The following is a 20,540-nucleotide window of genomic DNA, read 5'->3' on the forward strand; positions in this document are numbered from 1 at the left end:
CGGCCGGCGCTCCGGCACCCAGCAGCGTCCGCGTCCCGGAGCGGCCGGGTTTGCTGCGCCGGCTGCTCCCACGGCTCCCCGGAGGAGCCCCGGGAGGACCGACAGAGCCTCTCCCGGCGGCGCCGGCGCCCGTCCCTCTCACCAAGGCCCGAACGTCACCGTGCCAGCGCCGAGGAGCCGCGTGAAGGCCGGAGCTGGTGGCAAGAGGAGATGCAATTCTTCCCACACGGCAGGAGCGAAGCGAAGCATCYGACTCGGGAACGCTGAATGTTCACTGTAAAAACTTCTGTAACGAGAGACTGCTTTGGGCTAAGGTACCATTTGCACTATGGAAGGTTAAAGAAAATTTAAGAGACTGGTACGGGATTTCCTTTGCCACACAGCCAGGGCTTTTACGTCYGTGCTTTCTCTTCTCGTGCTTGCTGTGAGTGAGGAGTAGTTCACGTGCGTCTTGATGGTTCTTCCTCGCTGCCAGAGGAGACGCGTCCCTCTGCCCCACTCCGCCGCGAAGGCGCTGCGCGTCCCGCTCGGGCTGCCGCCGGAGGCTGGGACCGCAGCGCGGCCGCGGCACCGCGCAGCGATTCCCGGCGAAGAGGAGGTGGGAGAGCTGCGGCGGGGCCCGGCTCGGCCTCCCCGGGCAGCCGCCGCTCCGCGCGGAGGCCTCGGCGCGGGACCCCCGGCAGGTCGAGGGTGCCGAGGACGGCGGAGCGTCGCCGCTTCTGCCCGCCGGCTCCCGGCCCAGTGCTCGTCTGCAGCAAATTCCTCCCTCCTCGCGCACCTCCTTCAAGGATAACATCTACCTCAGGGGGCTGCCGCGAGGCTTTGGAGCACGTCCGAGGCGCCTGGGTGACAAGCGATGCCACGCGCCCTCCCGGGGCACGGCGAGCACGCGCGAGCTTCCGGGTAATACAGCCGAAAAGCAGCAACCCTCGCAACCCCCGCGTCCCAGCCCTTGCGAAGCGCACCGTCCCCAAAGGGCGCCCGGCGCGGCGCTGGAGTTACAGTTCTCATCCGTCTCCTGCCCGCAAAACCGCAGCCAAGACCCTTACGCGCAGGCGAACCGGAGCCGCTCTCCAGCGCGGCAGCCGCGTGCAAGCCGCGAGCCGCCGGGAGAAGCGCGTGGCCTCCTCGTCGCGCCGCGGCCGCGGCGAGAAGCTCCTCTGGGGACGACATCCTTCCCCGCCGCCGCGGCTCCCCAGCCCCGTCAGAGCTCTCGCCCAAGGGGGGACCTTCGCACGCAAGCTACCAGGGAAGAACCACGCAACACCGTTGGTACTGGAAAGCATCAGGCGCAGATAACTGGAGACAGCTCACGTTCCTGGCACGGCGGGACAGAACAAGTGGGATTCACAGCTTCTCTGTCACAAACCATTTTAGGAAAAGCAACAGGAAAGAGTTGAATGATTGTCTCAGTTATTTCTTTCTGTGTTGTATAAATTACATTTGTTCTGTAACTTGGGTTAGTCTCTTGTGTATATTATAACCATTGCTTCTGTCCCAATTCCTTCCTTTTTTTGTTTTTTAGACTTTTTGTACAATAAAAAATTTATATAGCCAAAAAGACAAAAAAGGGAAAAAATCTGCTGACAGACACACTTTGCTTGGGTTACTTTTCCTCTGCTTGTTTTCATTACTGTCTCTCTGAAAGCTGGCCACGAGGAACGACCCCCAGACCGGGTTATTCCCACATACGTTATTCACACGGTCATACGATAGTCCGAAAGTAGCAAAAATCGACGGAGGACTTGCGAGGTGGCCGAAGGAGGCCCTCTCCTTTAGGTTTCGTCTTGCAAACGGAGCCCCGGATTGGGACCTCAGCCTGCCTCTCCTTCCATGATGGGCTCTGGAAACTCTCCCAGCTTTGCATGCTGAGTCCATGCGTCACAGCAGCCCTCCATACCCCGGCGCGCTGGAGCAGCCAACCCTCAGTTCCCCTCCTCCCGTGTCCTCCCTCGAGAGCTTCTGGCTTGATCCAGTGACCCGAGCTTTGCCTGGCTCGGGAAATATGTTTCCTAATGCTTCTCATTTTTCCCACGCTCCCTGATGCTAGCCATAAAACCAGCCCGCAACATGGATAAGCAGATGAGAGGGGAAGAAATCCACCCTAATTACCGTGCCCGGCTCAGAACCACTCACTGCTGAGGACATTCCTGGGTTTATATTCCAGATGAGACCAAAAGCGCAGTACCCAACTCTCCTTTTAAACCCCTCCATAAATGCTTCTCCTCGCAATCTGAAAACAACACAGAAAGATAAATTTAGAATCAGCCCAGCAGAAGGCAACCACACAAAAATCTACCCTAACCCCCTGGAGAAAGACGGCCCCATCCCACCAGGAAGCTCAAGGGGCAGCCTGTGCCCTCCAGCAGAGCCAGCTTCCTTGTCCTTCTCTCTCACAGAGAGCTCGCGTGATTTGGACCAGCTTCCACCCGAGACTCACACTAAGGCTAAACAGCCCCTTGTGCTTTCAAGTAGCTGCTGCCTAAGAACAGGTTTACGCCGCGGAGGGGACAGCGAGCACGCGAACGCAGGACGGTGCCAGGGACACCTCGTACAGGGGCCAGGCGCCCCGAGCACCACGGGAGATGGCAAGAGCCGCATCCCCTGCCGTCCCTCCCCCCTACCCGCACACACGCACCATGGATAAGAGTCTTAAACCCTCCCACAGGCCACCGCTTCCTCCAAGCACAGCTCAAAATTGTAAAGCTGAGATTTACAAGTGGCCCAAAGTGCCGGAGGAGACCAGATCAGGGCAGCCTTTATGGAGCCTCATTAGGAGCTGCAGGTATGCCGAGAATGTCACAGCTAATTACAGCTGTGATCAGCAGGAGGGGGGGAAAGGGGGTGCAGGCAGCTAGCCAGAGGCTGGCGGGGTCACTGGCCATGAGACCAACAGGGCTGCACACCAGCAGGCTGGAAGGAGAGCAGAGTGCAGGAACCAGCGTGCAGGGCTGCGGAGACAAGGGGGAAATCTTGGCACAAGCAAGGATCAGACATCAGGACTCAGCTCCAGCGCTAACCCCGGGGTCAGCCAGGTCCCGGGGCCCTCGGCAATGGCTCCACTGGGCTTTGCCAATTCCCCACTCTTGCTCCTCCGCTCCCCCMATGCCAGGGTCCTGACGGCACACTTGGAGGCAGGAACCAATCCTTCTGCTGTCCCCTCCACCTCCAGCGCACCTTCATCTTCTCTTCATCTCTGCTCTGCAAGGCCCTCAGCTCTGCTCTGGTTCCATTTGCTCCACTTGGAGACTTCTGTCCATCCACACTCAGTGCTCACCTTGGGTCCACAAGCAGCTCCAAGCAAGGCTGAGATCTTGGCTGTGCTTGAGGGCAAAGTGCCAGGTCCTTCCAAAGCCAGAGCTGTTTTGGAGGGAAAACAACTGCCTGCTTTATCATCTCTGAACTTTGCTTTCTTGGGCAGCTTTTCCTTGGATAAAAGCTCGCAGGAGGTCTTCAGGACCTGCATTATGGCATCGGCACTGAACCAGAACCCAGAGGTCAGCGCGAAGCACGACACAAAATACCAAGCACAATGACAGCCCATATCCTAATGCAGCCCCAGCTCCCCAGGCCTCGAGAAGACAACACGGAGGTCAAATGGGAAGATCTTCCGCAGGAGGCGGCCTGGGGCACCGGTCCATGGCATCASCGCAGCGTTCGCGGTGACCAAGCCTTCAGGCTAACCGCTGTCACCTGGTCCCTTGGGGGCGCAGGGCGTGCGGCCGGGCAGGGGGCCACCGCAGCAGGCCCGCTGGGAGGGCTCGCTCTCGGCGGAGAGGTCCCCCGTTGGGTTTGTTTGTTTGTTTCGGAGGAAGATGTCAAGAGTTTAACGAGCGCTTGCTTTTGTTCTGGTCACGTCTCCCCTGAGGCCACCGGGGCTGCACCCCACATCACCTGCTCCTCCGGCCATCGGCTGACCTAGTTCAGAAACCCAGGGCGCGGGGGCAGGGCTCACGGGGACAAATTAGGACAGGGACATCCGGAGGACCACCCACAGCTGCGCTATGACATAATATGGCTCCCCCAACCTTCCCCTCTGCTGCCTAACAAGACCGTCCACATGCRACATTCGCAGTAATTAAACCATCAACGGGGAGCTTGGCGGAGATCCACCGATCGCAGCAACGGGGCGATTACCCAGGAGAGCTGGGCACAGTCCAGCTCCCGCGGCACCGGAGCCGGCGCGGGACGCCACGCCGCCGCAGCGGCCACGCGCGCGCGAGCGCAGCGGCCGGGCCCGGCTCGGCAATGCTTTCCTGCTCCCGCGAGACCGGCTTCCTCGGACCCTGGGCACTAGCAGCTACGCCTGATCTGTGGGCTTTAGCCGTGGGGACAGGATTTAAACTTGATCCTTAAGACCTCCAAACCATCCCAAACTCGGGCAAAGAGCAGCAAGCTGCGTACAAACAAAACTTCACAAGTCTCAGGTCACTGTCCCCCAGTGAACGCTTTATCTTTCACAGGACCTGCCCCTCCCCACGGCCCCCCGCAGCGGTGCCGTAAGGGGCACCCACTCAAAGGGACGATGACCCCACCAGCCCTCGCTCCTGCTTCTCGCACGCAGCCTACCATTGCCGGGGGAAGGCCAKGCGGGCCAGGAGCAACCGGCCGAGCAACGTCAACACCTGCATTCCTCAGGCAGAGCCATGAAACCCGTGAGTCTGGAGCGAGAAGGAAGGTCTTCACCCGAGCAGCCACGCGAGTCCACCGCCGTGCCACGCACCCTGCTCTCGAAACCTCTCCCGCCAAGGCGGCAGCGCCTGGGCTCACCCCTGCCTGCACAGAAGCAGCAGCAGATCCAGCACAGCTGCCCCTCAGCATCTCCTCTGGAGCACAGGCCATTGCTTGACCCAACCTCCCCAACCCCTGCTGTGCCGGGAGTCAGGGGGCCCAAATGAYCCGCTCTGGCCTGGAAAGACAACCCTGTGGCAGCCAGCACAGCCAAGCTCCAATAGACAGGTCTCCTCAAGCCCCCGAGCTGCACCGTCCTCGTCTCCTCCTCAGCCTGAGGAYGGTGAGAGGCAGGACGGAGCTGAGCTCAGCACCGCTCAGACCCGGCTGCCACGGGAACGCAGGGGACGAGCAGAGCGAGAAGCGCTCTGGCCCAGCACAGGGCATCGCACACGGCCCCAGCTCTGAGCGGTGGGAAACAGCGGCGTCGGGCCAGGAGAGTCTCGGAAGCTCACGGGCTGCAGCACGCCAAGCGCAGGTGGAGGGCCGCGGCGCTGGCGCAATGCTGACCCAGGCGAAGGTGGGAGGGCAAGAGCAACRCGTTGAGGAACGGGTTGGGGAAAAGAAATCTGAAAATGCATCCGTTAGTCCCTCCTCTTGCTCAAGCACACTTCCAGGCTCTGCTCTTTTGTCTCCTTATTTTCGTGAATTTAAACAAAAGATGCTTCCAACCCACCCACAGAGGATCTGGGGGCAAGAGGCCATTGGGAGAAGAGGACAGCGCATTTGGGAAGAACACGCATTGGCACTGGCTTGCGATGGAGCATGCACGCACCCCCCTCGCACCTCGCTCCCTCACCCCACCTCCTCTTTTCMCTTTACATTGTGCAAACCCACCGTTTCTCCCTCTCCCACCCCCCGGTCCCCCCCACTGGGCTGACCTATAGTCCCACTTGCATTTACAGCCCAAGCGTCTGCTGTGAAAAGTGACTTCATGCTGAATTTGGGCACTGCACGGCATTACCAGCTCTCACGCTGCAAGCCCCAGCCCTCCTTTTCTTTTGCTCGCTTTCCCACACTTTCCCCCGCTCATTGTGTGCCCGCTGCTTTTTTTCTTTGCCTATTCAGCCCAAATTAGTCACGAGCAGCCCCCAGCTTCGAGAGGAAAAATAAATTAGGTGGTGTTTTAAACACAGTGTGATTAGAATGATTCTCCCCTACATCCAGGAGGGGAAAGCCCAACATTTAAAAGATGGAGTGTCCTCCACAAAACAGCCCCCCCCCCACAGGGGAGGGGACCTCGGCAGGGGAAGGCGACGGAGGGCTGCGCTGCCCCATAGCCCCGATGGGCCCAGCTGCTGGAACAGGCTGGGGATAGGGATGCCTCTACGTGGAGGCAAAGAGGGAGGGAGCAGAGTTCAGCGTTATTTTGGTACCATGGCCAAAGGAAATTCATCCAGAACAAGAGGAGGAGACAGCGTGAATGAGGGAGGGGGAGAACATACACATGTAGTTTTACCAGCCCCCAGGGAGGAGGTCTGCCAGGGAGGGAAGGGGCAGAAACAACACAGGGGCCCTAGAAGGGAGCCTGATCCAGGGCACAAGACGCACACACGCGCCCCGGCGAAGAGGACAGGCAGACACGCTGCTCCAGGTCGGGAAGGCAGAACAGAAACGGCTCCTACAGCAGAGGCTCGGRCCTGCGGTTCTGCTCTCCGGTCCGGAAAGCTGGGACTGCTGACGGGCACAGGCAGCGAAATCAGGGCTCCTGGGTTCTGCTCAGGGCTCGAGAAGGGGAAAGTGATGAAAYTGCACCACCAGAGTAGAAGTTGAGGCTTGTGTCCCATATGCCTTCACAAATGCTACCAAAAGCCATGCAGTGCACACTCTACAGGGTCATTTCACCCTTCTGTACCTCAATATTTACAAAAGTAACAAGTCTGCCCCTTTGGACAGGTTCTGGACCAGCAGGAGTTCTCACTACACAACGCATCTTGATTTTTTTCCCATCATTTACAACTCTCAAGCTAAAACACAAGGAGATACTTGAAGTAACCAGATATCAAGAAGCCTAAGACTCCAAAAGATATCCATCCTAYCCATCCTTCTCCCTTAAGCTCTAATAATTACCCTCAGCCCACAGCATCCAAATCATCAGTAACAAAAAGAAGCAACCATCCTGTTATTTATCCATAGCCCTGATGTATTACCAGTTAAGTTACAGTAGAGTCTCAAGCTCTTTAGAGYTTGCAAAGCTTAATGAGGTCAGCAGGAAGCAAGAAGTTTTGTATCCAAATGAAACAAGGTCAATTTAGAGAAGCAAAAGGAGATTCAGAGTTTGCCAAGGCCACAAGAAGTTAACATTAGCAATTTTTCTAAACACTGGGGACGGCGCAGCCACGCAGGGCCTCTGCTTTCCAGTCTGCCCGACGAGGGAGGCACTCTGCTGACTCGGCCACGGCGCCGGAGGAAGGGCACGCAGGTCTATCCTGCGCGTGGGGTGAGGGCAACACGCAAGTTACAGCGGGCCAACAGTCCGGCTGCTCTAGCTCCATCCCAGAGGCACACTCCAGCCTTGAGCGAAGAACGTCGTTACACCAGACATCAAACTGACGGATACCAGAATTGTCTTAAAGAAGCAGTTTTATTATGAAACCAAGAATGAAATGCAGTGTTTGCCCTGGCACACTACAAAACATTTCAAGCAAATAACGAGCAAAAAGATCATGAGCCAAATAGAAAACACATCTTACAAAATCTGACATACAAAACAAAACCAATCCGAATAAAGTTATTACATTAAATCAGGAAAGAGCAAGGGAGCTTCGATTCACTCAGCCACTGACAACCCAAGACACACAACGTAACCCGGACCCCGTGGCTTTTAGCTGCCCTTTGGCAAAGTAAACAAACGTCCAAGGTATTGCTTAGAGTCACTGAGGGCACACATATGCAGTCAGACTGCAAACATTAATGGAACAGAAGCAGTTTGAAGACTGCCACATTAAAAAATATATATATCTATTGCTTATTAAGAGTCAGGTATAAGCCTCTGAAAAGCTTCATTTGTAGACACATCCACTGTTCTCTAGCATCTTAAGGAACCAAGGATGGACAATGCAAACATCTTTCCAACAAGAGGTTATGGTCAGAAATAAAAATCCGAGGACACAAGTCTTCAGACAACAGGATTTCGGCCAAAATGCCAATCTAAAAATTCAAGAAGATAATAAATTTCTACTTATACCTGGGGCCGAGGTATTAGTGTGAGGGAAAGCACTGCACAAGATGGAAGACGTAGCAGGAATGTATGCTTGCAAGTAGAACTCATTCTCTAAGTAGGCAGAAGAAAGGGCACCATGTAGCTTCCCTCACTATCGCTGCATTGCTGATCAAACAGCAACTGGCTTCAGGGTCCTACACTTCTCCACTGCTGCCACTTCTTCCACTTATGCAGGCTAATACGAGGAATTGTTCTTCACATCTCCCTAAGAACAGAGGTGTCATTTGAAACACTAAAAGCAACTAAAAGCACTTAAGTTGTGACAATGCTGCCTTTCATGCGACTTCGCCAATTTTTCTGCAATTTCACTGAAACAGTTACAGTTAATGCAGCAGAAGGAACTGTGTTCCTACACAGCTACCAAGAACTTGCACWCTTTTAAAACACAGGTCCTAGGATAACACCGGAGCTTTCCTGAACTGTCTGGCAGCTTGGAGAAGACTGAGGCTTCTTCAGCAAGTCTGTGAGTTATCCAGCTCGACAGTTATTCTGAAGCAAGAAGACGACAAAATAAAATCCAGTCTGAGAATAAACAGGGTTTTGTTTGTTTGACTGATTGCTTTTTAAAGGAGAGAAATGCATCACTGACCTTAAGGGAACCTGGAAGACACATATGGAACGCCATGAGCCACAGAGGGCCTAACGAGGCAGGATGAATGAAGCAGTCAGAACAGGCTCCATTTACAAATGCATTGCTACCTTCTTCCTCCTTATTTTAGGATACCAGTCTTGATCTAAGGTTAATCAGCAACTCTTGCTCTGACAACTTCCCACTAGCTTTACCGCGGGAAGGAAGGCAGTCTTGAAACTGCACTCTGTGCTGGCTATCAAAAATGCCACACTTCCATTTTTGAGAACATGAGACAATAATACTAGAGAAAACCCTTTCCTGACATTGAACCTGATGGATCTCAGACAAGCTAGGAGGTAAAACACCAGAGATCCAAAGCAGAGCTTGGTTAACGCATTGTGCTCTCAGGATAAACAGTGTTCTTGCCCTAGCTGCTGGGAAGAGAACACGATACAGCTGAACCTTAAAGCCCATTTTCACAAGTAAAGCAACAGAGGACCAAGGCAGTCTGAGAGATGGAAACAGTACCAAAACAAACTGACAAAGAGAGCAATGCTTCAAATAGTTCCTTGCTTTAGCAGCATAACTAGAATTCTCAAACCAGAAAAGCAACTGCCAAGGGCAAAATAAACCCTGCTCTATCTTTATTCCTGAACATTTTTCCCTTTCTCCTCATATAGCAGGCCCTTTAGGGCCTATAGTAGCTCTATCTGCCCATCTATTTAACAGGCAGAATTCAATTCTCTCCTGCTCCTGGCACAGACATTTTCTAGTAGCGTTCAGAGGGCACCAGGACACTCTCCATCTAATCCAGACGGACAATACATCTGGCATGAACTGTTGTAAATGACCACATAAGCAGCTGGAAACAGAACCAGACCACAGGACTCCAAGTTACCAAAGATGCAAAAAGAACAGTTCCTTCTTTTTGCTCTACATCTTATCTTTTTAAAAATTTGTAATTTGAAAAAATAAGTAGCACAATCATACAATTATGGGGGAATCCCTGTCTACTCATTACTAAGACCTAGAGAAAGAAAGGGAGAGTGAGGGAGTGAGAGAAAGTGGGGGGGGAAGAAGAGAAGAGAGAGAGAGAATGCACGCACTCAAGAGGCACACTGCAAATGGGTTGAAGCTAAAACGGACTGGCATCAGACAATCCCAAAGCGTTCTGCTCTTTTCCTCTTCTTTGCCTGCAAAGAGGAATTACAAGAAAAATCAAAACCAAAAAGAAACAAACGAACAAGTTATTTACAATCTCATACAACCTGATGGAGAATTTATTAGAAGTTTGGTACAGATCGCAACACCAGTGCATGGCAGGTCCAATCCCTTCCTGAGCACAATGACACAGAGTTAGTTGAGAACATTTTATACCTATGYTTGGCAAGAAGCTATGAAGTTCTTATTCTGGCATTTGAACAAAGAGTACAAAAATYAAGTAGCAAAAATATACAGTGCCTGAGATACAGTGCTGCTGAAGTCACTTCATCTTGCTGCAATGCGCTACAAAAGGGTTGAGCTGGGAACAATGACTACTTTAGAGGCCTAGAAACCCTTCCAGGCAGTGGGGAGGTGGGAAATGTAAAAGGGCAAAGGGTTAACACTCTTCTATTCATGGAAAAGGTGAGAGGGACACACTAAAACGCATTAAATATACTATTGCGTCTCTCAGATATGCCTTTAAGCCGATACACGAGGGGCGTATAAATCTTAATTTTTAGCAGGATAAATAGCCTGGGGGCAACAGAAGCCCTAATCAAGAATCTCCAGGGGAAAGGTGCATTTGAGTGCACACAATACTAGTAAAAAGACCTTTTTGTTCCAGGCACAATCTATAAGTGACCTAACGGAAAAGCATGGAATCCCTCACCCCCAGCCACCCCCTCCACTCGGACCGAATAGGGGGCTTATTCTCCCATGCTCTGCAGAAGGCTGGGAATGCTGTTCACCATTTCTTTGGGGGCAGCATTTTGCAGTAAACTAAAAACAAAACAAAAAGCCCCTAAACCCCACCTGAATTGTTGAGATTGCTCTTAAGAACCAAACAAAAACCACTTCTTGTATGTCGAATCCAGAAGCCATCTGGTTAAGTAGTTTGAGACCCACCAGCTCGCCCTCCTGCAACCTTTGCCATTTGATTGTTAACCTAAGAATCCCCATCCAGGAAGAGTCCCTTGGCGTACAAGCGAGGGGTACTTGACCCACGCTGATTTATGCTAGAGTATTGCTTATATAGCACCACAGGTATACATGGCACTCTGCAGACAAACATAGCAACTCCTGTGGCAGAGCAGAGCAAACTAGTCTGCACGGTGACTTGGAACAGTATGAACCTGAAGAAAGCATGAAACTACACAGAAAGCCAGCTCACTGCCTTAAGGGGCCTACAAATGTAAAAGACAGGCCAAGYACACAGAGGATAGATATGCCAAGGGGTCAGAACAAAGCATGGAGGAGAAAAGCTAGAAATAGGATCAACGTTTCAATTCTTGTTACGTTATAGAGCCCCCATGGATATATTGATGAAGACCTGCAATAACCATCCAAGGTGAAGCATAAAGTCCAGAGGCATCCAAGACAGAGGGAAACAGAGAGTACAAGTAAGGGCAGCAGCTAGAGTACGTCAACGCAGACAAAGAGAGGGATGGGAAAATAGTGGTGAAAAAATGGAACAGAGTAGATGCAGTCCCATGCCTTTTCTGGAAGCCTCTGTGCCATTCTGAAAGAGGAGCTGGATGCCAACAAGTGCTGGCATCCTGAGGCTTGCTGCGCTCCGAAGTGACTTATTTCCAGCAGGAGCCAGGGAAAAGCCACATCAGACTGGACAGCAGAAGCTCACTACTCATAACCAAGGAAAAGACAATGAGCAACTTCCGGAGCTGTAGGGTCAGCCCCAAATCAGCACAGGGCACCCAGCAGCAGAGTAAAGTCTCAGGTGTGCAGAGTCACAGTGCCACCTCCTGGGACATTCACTTCTCCTCTCAGTACTCTCAGCCACTCACCACCCTCTCAGAAAAACGTGTTTTACCTCTGTGTCCTCTGTAGCTCCAGCCCCAGCTGAACTTGTTACAATGCCAAACCGCTCCTTTCTCTTCTTCAGTTTCTCATCTTCTTCACTCTGGCAAAAAGGAGGACGAAGATTTAATTTATTGGCAAAGCCCCAAAATTCTCATTTTATAGTAAATCATGTTCCTCCTACCCCCAGTCTTCCTGCAGTCGGTTACAGAGCACCTGCCAGAGAGAGTCGGAGCAAGACAACAGAGATGCCTGAGAGCTGACCAGGCTTATTATCTGCCATGGCAAAGTGCACCGTCCATAAGGGATTTATTGCACTGCTGCTTGAGAAGAGCACCAGAAGAGCACTTCAGCTAATGAGGACGGCTCTATCCAAACCTCTATGCCTTTAGCATTAATCAACGAAGAAAGAAATGCAGGCGCAGTGTTCATCTAACAGTCTGTAGAATGGTTTCCTACAATAATGTCCAACACAGTCTCGAGCCTGCTCATCTTTACRGTACTATATTATCTTTGCTTGGAATTTCTTCACAATCACACCTGAACATGATGAAAAGGCAAAGAAAGGGACAGTTGCCTACTGTAGCTACTATCATATGGCACAGGTGCACACACAGGTCAAGACAGGAATTCAGACTCCACAACCAAAACCTTGCCTCTCTTTAGATGTGGTCCAGAAAAGATTTGGGAAAAGTATTTACAGCAGTCGACGCCCTTCTGGAGCAGAACAGTAGGAATTTGATGGTCAGTTCCATGGCACAAACACCAAAACAGACAATACGCTGGCTCGACATTACAGCTCCGCTCACCAATATGCCAAAACATCTCAGATGGGCCAGGACACACATACGCAGCTATTAGACAACGTATCTGGCAGTCAGCGGCAGGGTGGTTTGAGGGAATAGTTGACAAAATGACTGTGACAGAAGGAGCCTGGACAGAGCAGACCAAAGGTCTGGCCACACATTCCCAGGACGGGAAGTCTCAGAGCCTATTTCTTCTCCAAGAGGTGATCCCCCATTCACTGCACTAGATTTCACTTCTCTTGGAAACATTTTCATTTAGAAATGGAAGTTCATCACTTGCTATCTTTATAAGACTCATTTCTTTCTAGCCCAAGTGAACAAACTTCTACCAATATTTTCCAGAGCCTTCAGKTCCCCATCTCTCAAGGTTCTCCATAAAAACTGGATGCTTTTATCTTCACTGCCATCACCCACACTGATGTTCTGATCACTAGTAATAGTCAAACCCATCATTACCCATAAAAACCTCAATGTATCCATTTTCTGTGGGCTTATTTCTAGCTTTGGCTATTTCAGTCCTCATTCAGACCATTTCCACTGCTAAGGCTGTCTGGTTACCTAGCTGCACTCCTATAATGATAGGGATGGAAGGAAAAATTAAGTATATTTCACAGCTCCCACTCCCCATAACCCCATCTGCCACTTTTTGTTCTTCTGGGGAGCTGGACCCACAAGCAGACTCTCACTCCCTACGGTCAGTGGAGAATGCAGTCATCGCTGCGGAGGTAAGAGGAAAGGTGCCCAAACCACTGTCCAGCAAATCCCTGAAGTGCTATTCCAGTGTACAACTTCCCATAGCCATTTGTCATTCTTGGAAAACAGAAGGACCAATATCACACCCTGGTTTCAGAAAAAGTTGCACAAGACAGAACAAGAACCTACAAGGGCATCATATCCAAAAAAGAACAAAAAACATGCTTCTAATCCCAATAATCCACCCAGGTAAACTGAAATTAGTTGTTCAAGTAGAGGACTCAAACTGGACACATCCATTTAAGCTCAAGATCATAAAACACACCAAGCAATATCATGGGTGCAACAGCCAAATTTGACAAGAAGTGACACTGGGCACCCCGTTAGCAAGCAGCAGGGCAACTTTGCTGGGTCATTATCTTACATAAATGACACCATAGCAACCAGCTCAGCATTATTAATTATGACATTGCCATGTGTTGTGGCAACAGGGACAACTGAAGAGTTTTAATTGAAAACACAGAGGTTCTCACAAGCTTTCGCTCCATAGGAAGCCACCAGCAGTCACGGCCCAAACAGCACATTTGCTTCCTTCTGTGCATTTACAACACTTCATTGCAATAATTGCTGTTAACCACTACGGCAAACGTTCTCCCGTTGGCAGAATCCCACTAAGCTCAATTGCCCATGTCTTCAGCTCAACTTTCTTTCCCCAAAATCCACTACAGAGGATTTTTTTCCAAGAAGTTCTATCATTAAACAGCTGCACCTTCACATACCTACTTTATTTTGCCAGTCTTTCTTTCTGTTATTTGATATTGAAGTCATCAGCAAAGGTCATCACTATCAATACCCACTATCTTACACAACCCCAGTAGCCCCATTTTATGGAGGAGGAGGGAGAAGGTCAACAGGTAAGTGTCTTTCCGATGACCACAGGAGGGTGAGCAGCAGAGAGGAACTGAGCACAGGGCTGTCACTCAACCCAGGACCTTCATTGACAGCTTTGCGAAAGCAGCAGTGCCCCAGTAAAACAGTGAAACCTGAGGTCTGTGAAGAAAATATGTGGGAAAGAATTATCAACACATGGGACAGGGAAGGAAAGAGAAAGTTGCTGCCTGTAGCAGTGTGATCTACATGCAAATCCTGGCAACACAAAGAAAATTCAACCTGCGTATTTAGCAATGTCCAAACACGCTCTTAAAAAAAAAAAAAGCGCACACAACTGGCAACTGTTGTGTAAATCCTGCTAGCATGATCGTAGCCTAAAAGCCACTTTAAAGAGAGCACTGTGTCTTTAAAAAAAAAAAAAAAAAAAAAAAAAAAAAAAAAGACAAGAGGCTCCCAGGGACTGTACTGAGCTGTAGGTTTTTATTTATTTTTTCGGTAAGCCACCCCCATTCCTCCCACCCCCACCACTGCCCTGCAGGGAAAGCATATAACCGTCGTACTAAATCAACACTGTTCTAATGATCTCGCTCACTTGACCCCCTAGCATGACAGTGTCAGATGCAAACACGCGTACAATAAACTTCACTCCATCTTTAGCTTCTCGCTGACAGGTTTTGATTCATGGGGTGCTGAAACCCATCTGAGGAAAATTACCTCTATCAAAACGCTGCTATCTTTGCATCTATCAAGCCCTGGTAGTGCCCTAAGGCCATGCTCCAGCGTGCAAATGGGTGCACCAGCATCTGCACGGAAAGCTGACCTTTCTGGCAGTATGTCAGATTTATTTTCTAACCTTACCATTTCTAGGTTTGGTCCCTTTACACTCACTCCATGATAGTTATTTTGTAGTTTCTCTAAAAAAAAAAAAAAAAAAGGAAAGGGAAAAAAAAAGGGAGAGGGGGGCAAGAAGAGGAAAAGCTTTTATGAAGGATTCCAAACCGAGAASCTAAGACCTTTCCAGAGAGCTGGTAATAAGGATGCATGACAGCATTTATACGAGGTGTACCAATACATTTGTGCTGCGCTRAATTTAATCACAAAGCTTTAATTTTGACCCTTTAATTTCATCTGCAGGACCCSAGGGTACTAGCACAGTTCTGCACTGTGCTATTATCAGCAAGAGCATCGCAGCGCCATGGGAATCTGCCTCGAGAGCTGCTTCCTATTGGTGCAAGATCCAGGCCCCCTCCTTGCCCAGTGGTCATCTTCACACGGAGCAGCTGCACTGCAGCGTCCAAACGAAACCCCGCGCTCTCCAGGAGACATCGTGGGGCCGCGCCAGGGCTGATGCCCCTAGCCTGCCTCTTCCACGCAGGGAACACGCTTCCTTGCGCAGCTTGCGGCAAGCACAGGAGCCGAGCAGAGGGGTGAGGATAAGGAAAATGAGCTCTTCACTCTCTCATCAGGAAACACTAGGTAAGCAGCACGCAGTCAAATATAAAGCCGGAATTGCAGCTTGCCCCTCCACACTAACAGCTTTTCAAGAGGCCTGCACATAGGAACCAGGAAGATCTTGGGCTTCAAGCAGTCTTTTTTTTTTTCTTCTTTTTCTTTTTCTTTTTTTCTTTTTTTTTTTTTTGAAGTAACAGTGACACAAGTGGGGGAGGCCGATGCAGGGTGTGCACTGGAAGAGGTCCCAAAGGGCAATACAGGCTGTGCAGCTCCAGACTGTAAGAGTGCCTGTCAGAATTGATTAAATCCAGGTTTAACTGCTTGTCCTCTGGCTCGTATCACTTATTCCCAAAAGATAGAAGGATCCATTTAAAAACTGTATCATTCCCTCTCTCCAGGGAGAAGGTAGAAATGCTACTTCTGGTAGTGGAAGAGTTAATGCCAAAAGGCATTAATTCGTGGTTTCCATGGTGCACAGAGCAGCTTTGGCACTCGCTGCTGCCCTGTGAACAGAACTAGAGCCTAACTCGGGGCAGGGAGAGCACAGCTGGTTACCTTTTGAAATGATACGCAAACTCCCCGCAACAAAGATTTCTCAGATCTTCACTGACAGCAAGCCTCCCGGCTTCATCCCCCACCTGAACCGAGCAAGCTGCAAGCAGAAACTCGTGCAGAGACGGAACGAAGAACCGTGGGACAACAGTGGCAGCTCTCCAGTGGGATAATCTGGTTAACCCACCTCCAGGATTCAAACTCGTACAGAGGGGCAAACCCCACTGCCAGCCTTGCTCTTAAAGAGGGCAGAAAAAGCTTGGAGCCAGATCACATAAAAGCTTCTTGCTGTCCTCCCCATTCAAGGCCAGAAGCAGAAGAGCCACCCYTGCCCCCCAGCACCTACTCACATAGACGAGATTCTACTGACCGATTTGTCGTAAGCAGCTCTGATCTCAGCACCAGAGGAGCTGTTGCACGTAAAGCATCAGGCCAGCACGGCTCCGGCATGTATTAACACATCTTTCTTTGTGGCCACAGCATCCAGGTCTCAGGCATTTAGATTAAACAGCAGTTGCCCCCCTCCCCCCCCCCGACACATGCTATGCAGTGAGACTTCAGGAGTTAGTGCAGACTTGGTACAAGTACCTCACGGAGGGGAGAAAAGGAAGAATCGGTCTGACTCTTTGGTAGCAGCTGCACATGAACAGAGTATCTGGGACAGAGTCTGAACAAGAAAAGAATGGGAAAGGGGGACAACGCCCTGAAGAAGTTCCCCATGTTCTCCGGTCATCTAGGACTATCCAGCTGTCAGATGACAGCTCGCTGCCACCGTTTGGGTCAGGCTTATCACGTAACCACCATGCAAATGCTGAGGCAACCACCTTGCTTTATGAGACAGCTCCTTGAAGCACAAGGAAGTCTGCACTTGCCTGGTGCACATACTCTGCATTTTAAAACTCCATGTTGCTATGAAATCTCTCCCCCCAAGGCCAAGTTTCACACTACATGACCAGAGTGGCACTTTCTCCATAGATTACAACGTCCCCAGGAGAACCGTATTCTGAATTTGCAGATGAACCCTGGAAAACTCTCATCACAAATGCAAAGAGACAGACACGAGCCCGTAATCACATGCTCACTGTTTTCATTCTCAGAGAATGGAAGGGTGTGTGCCCACATGTGTATATAAAACCGGACCCTTCTGGTCACTCTCCTGTATCTTGCTGCAGCATGACGGATGGCAGGATGAAAAGCAGAGCCCTGAGGCTTTCAGGCGATGGTAGATTAATGATGACATGGCCTTGACCTCCAAAAGGTAAAGGTTATGAAACACTCAAGGGTAACTGGGCTTCCAATTTCATACCCAGGAGGTGAATGACAGCAACTGATGGTTTTATTCTCAGAAACACTCCAATCCTAGGACGCACAGCTGTCACCCACCACCTTTTTGAAATTCATCTCAACGTATTTATTCCTCCTGGCTCTTTCTCCTTGCAGACTCTGTATGAGCGTTTCTAACTCCTTCTGGGGTCGAAACGCTAACATACATCAGCGAGCATTTAGCAGGAGACACGAAGTGACAGGAAAGCCCAGAGTTTATATAGGAGCATTCCATGTGTGGCTCACCCCTTCCCATCTGCAAAACTGCCTTGCACACAGAGGTCGGCACACAAGATCTTCGCTTCACACTACAYATAATATCGATCTATGGGTACAGGGACAATCGGTACCATTGGCTTTTAGACTCCACCCCCAAGGCCAGCTCCACTCCTCCAAGAGRCCTACGAAACACGGGGGTGATCTCAGGCTGTCCCTTTCAACCCAAGGCAGCACAGCTCTTTCATCTCCAACCTCACTTCATGTTTTCAGCTGAGATTTGGAGCTAGTCAGGAAGGGACACATGTTGAGACTACGTCAGAAGAGAGATAGTCACACCCTTTCTCCAAAATAAAGCCAACCCAAGGACTCCATTCAGATTAGATACACAACAGGAATATTCATTAAAAGTTCACATCACAAGTTCTTTATAAAAACACTTTTGGAAGGACCCTCGATTCTGCTGACATGTACAAATGATTTTTAAAAAGCACAATTCATACAAAATTACACCACATGTGCACATCCAAGAACCTCAGTGGATTTCGCAAACATTAAACTCAATCTTATCTCCACGGAAAACAGGTACCATGCCCACAATGCCAGAAGCTCGACCTGGGGATGCAGAGAAACCTTTTGCTCATCGTCCCGTTGCAAGGCAGCGGCAGACCGAGTTCCACGTCTACACACAGGAGCGTCCACCGTGGCCGGGTTTCACCCAGCCGCCCGCTCTACACCACGCTGCCGCTCAAGTGAACCCCAGACTTCCTGGCAAATCTCCGTTCCTGGAAGATTTGCACACATTTTTCTGCCTTCTCTAGAACTAGATTATTACTGAATTAGGCCAGAGTCATCTAAAGTTAGAGCAAAGCTCAATTTCTGGCTTATTTCATCTATTAAGAAATTTATAACTGCCTTGGGCAAGCCTGACGCAATGAGGTACGAAATCACTGGCCTTTGAAGATCTCAGTAGAACAAATGGGGGGTACCAGTTGTTTAAAGTACTAAGTCTGATTCTGGCTATACACTGGAGACATCCTGATYTATTCATTCACACTAATGAAACTTAAATAACACAGGACCAATGACACTTCTTTATGGTAGTTACTAAGTCACTTTGTGTAAAACTGAAAAAAAGCRGCTGCAAAAAAGTTAAGGGAAACGAGCAATTGCAAGCTTCCTTCTCGTYCTTTCTTCCAACATACATCTTTGAAAACAGGTTGGAAAAGCAGAAAAATCAAACTGAAGTGTTTGATAGAGGGCAAAAGTTACAACAGCCGGCAGTTCTGAGGTTTTTCTGTGTCAAGACACCACGGCTTTCACAGTTAAAAGTTTATGCTCGCCCCAAACGGGATCAGCGGGGCAGGAAGACAGAAAAGTCACAGACATGTGTTAAGAGTACACCTGCAACTCTCCCAGAGCTTCAATACTGAAGTTGAAAAGCATTCTTTGACTTAGACATCAGAGATGAAGCAAACATGTAAGGAATGCCACATGGCGAAGCGGCAGAGACGCATTTCAGGTGCACCACAAGGCAGAAAGCCTTGGAGGAGCTTTTTTTTTTTTTTTTTTTTGCACCCACTGAAGAACAGCATCTTAAATATCATAAGACATTTACACAGGATATTCCATCCTAAAGTTCATTTACCCTGGTGCAGAAAGACTTTTACACAAGCCCACAGCAGCCTCCACTGAACCCAGAAGCAGATGTAAGAGTCACACCTGGATCTAAAACAAGAGGCTGGACAGAGTTAAAGCTATTTGGCACAGCAGAAGAGTTTTGCCTTGAAGAGTCCAGCTGTTATTAAAAAGGAACAATCGGGCGATGACTAAACATGATTTGAATTGCACATTAGCCCCAGATTTAAAAAAATCCATTCTATTCAAACCCAACAAGCGCAAAAACGGCAACACACCACAGCAACATTAACCCTTCCCCTGCAGGCAGGCAGCTCGAGTCCACATACAGCGCTCCTGGGAGAGGTGCTGCCAGGTTGGACGGCTCTAACTGGCCCTTTGAGAGGTGTCCTGTAGYGTTTAAGTGCTATTGCTTTAAAGCTAAAGGAAGTCCATTCAAAAGCAAACGAAATTCCAATGAATCTGCAGTAGAAGAAAACATTTGGGTGCACATGCACCCGCTGTGATCGACAGCGCGCTCTGAGGGTGAACAGCATGCAGGAACAACTGCAGGAGATTCGCACAGATTTATTCTCCCAGGGATCCCAAGGAACATTGCCTGRCTTGGAGTCAAAGGTGGTTCCATCTCCAGGTTTTGTACACACACGCAAGCCTGGAAAGCCACRTGAGTGCTTGCCACTCCTAACCCCAGAGGTAAAAAGATTCTTCAGTAATAACTGAATTACAGGTTTGAAGAGAGACCAAAGAGCTTCTTCCTGCTAGCCAGAAGCTCGTAATAGACCTAGAGAGTTGTTGCAATGACCGTGTCCTATGGACTGGCCACTGCAGAGAAGTGCTAGTGCCAGTGAGTTAGATAGCAGAATTAAAAGCTGTTGGTCCAAATACAAACAGGAAAAACTAAATTGGCATGCAGAAGGAACAACTGGCACGGCAGAGGAGTGCTTTCAGTGCATTTTCACTGCCTAGCATTTAATTATGAGAGACTTYGGACTAAGCTACTTCAAGTACTAACTTCCAAGCAAACAGGAGCACAGTGCTAGCTATTACTCAGTATTTTAGTCACCATTTTACACTTAGTTTCTTTTTTCGATACACTGGGCTATTAATTCTCTCCTTAACTCAACGAGCCCCTTTACAATTAACTACAGAAAGAACTAATATCCCAGACTGTCCAAGACTTAAACACAAGGCTACCTCCTCAGATCAGCAAGGTACCACATAAAAGAAAAAACAGATGTTCTGAATACCAAACTAAAAATGGAAACACAYAGGTTGACAAACTTTAGACTGATTCCCTAGGAGGTGCTGGGCTGTATATCTACTGTGGATGTCCATCACTTCCATACATTAAAGTCTTCAGACTTCTTTCAACCAGAAGAGATAAAACGCAGTGGCTAAACACCCAAAAAGTACCTTTCGTTTGGTC

The 20,540-nt window shown here is 49.7% G+C and overlaps 1 protein-coding gene across 1 annotated transcript in view; it reads right to left on the reverse strand.

The window, feature by feature from the left end:
• Window positions 1-7,296: 7,296 nt before the first annotated feature.
• SARNP (SAP domain containing ribonucleoprotein) overlaps window positions 7,297-20,540 on the reverse strand; it is a 33,034-nt gene continuing 19,790 nt past the window's right edge. Inside the window, exons 10-11 of the mRNA XM_085319200.1 lie at window positions 11,557-11,646; window positions 7,297-9,718 (exon numbers count right to left, since the gene is read on the reverse strand). Coding sequence (XP_085175326.1) covers window positions 9,677-9,718; window positions 11,557-11,646 — 132 coding nt within the window. The 3' untranslated portion in view covers window positions 7,297-9,676. The remainder of the gene's footprint in view (window positions 9,719-11,556; window positions 11,647-20,540) is intronic.

The sequence above is a fragment of the Rhea americana genome, unplaced genomic scaffold (assembly GCF_003343005.1).
Source record: "Rhea americana isolate MKP2758 unplaced genomic scaffold, rheAme1 scaffold_575, whole genome shotgun sequence".
In the NCBI taxonomy this organism is placed as follows: Eukaryota; Metazoa; Chordata; class Aves; order Rheiformes; family Rheidae; genus Rhea; species Rhea americana.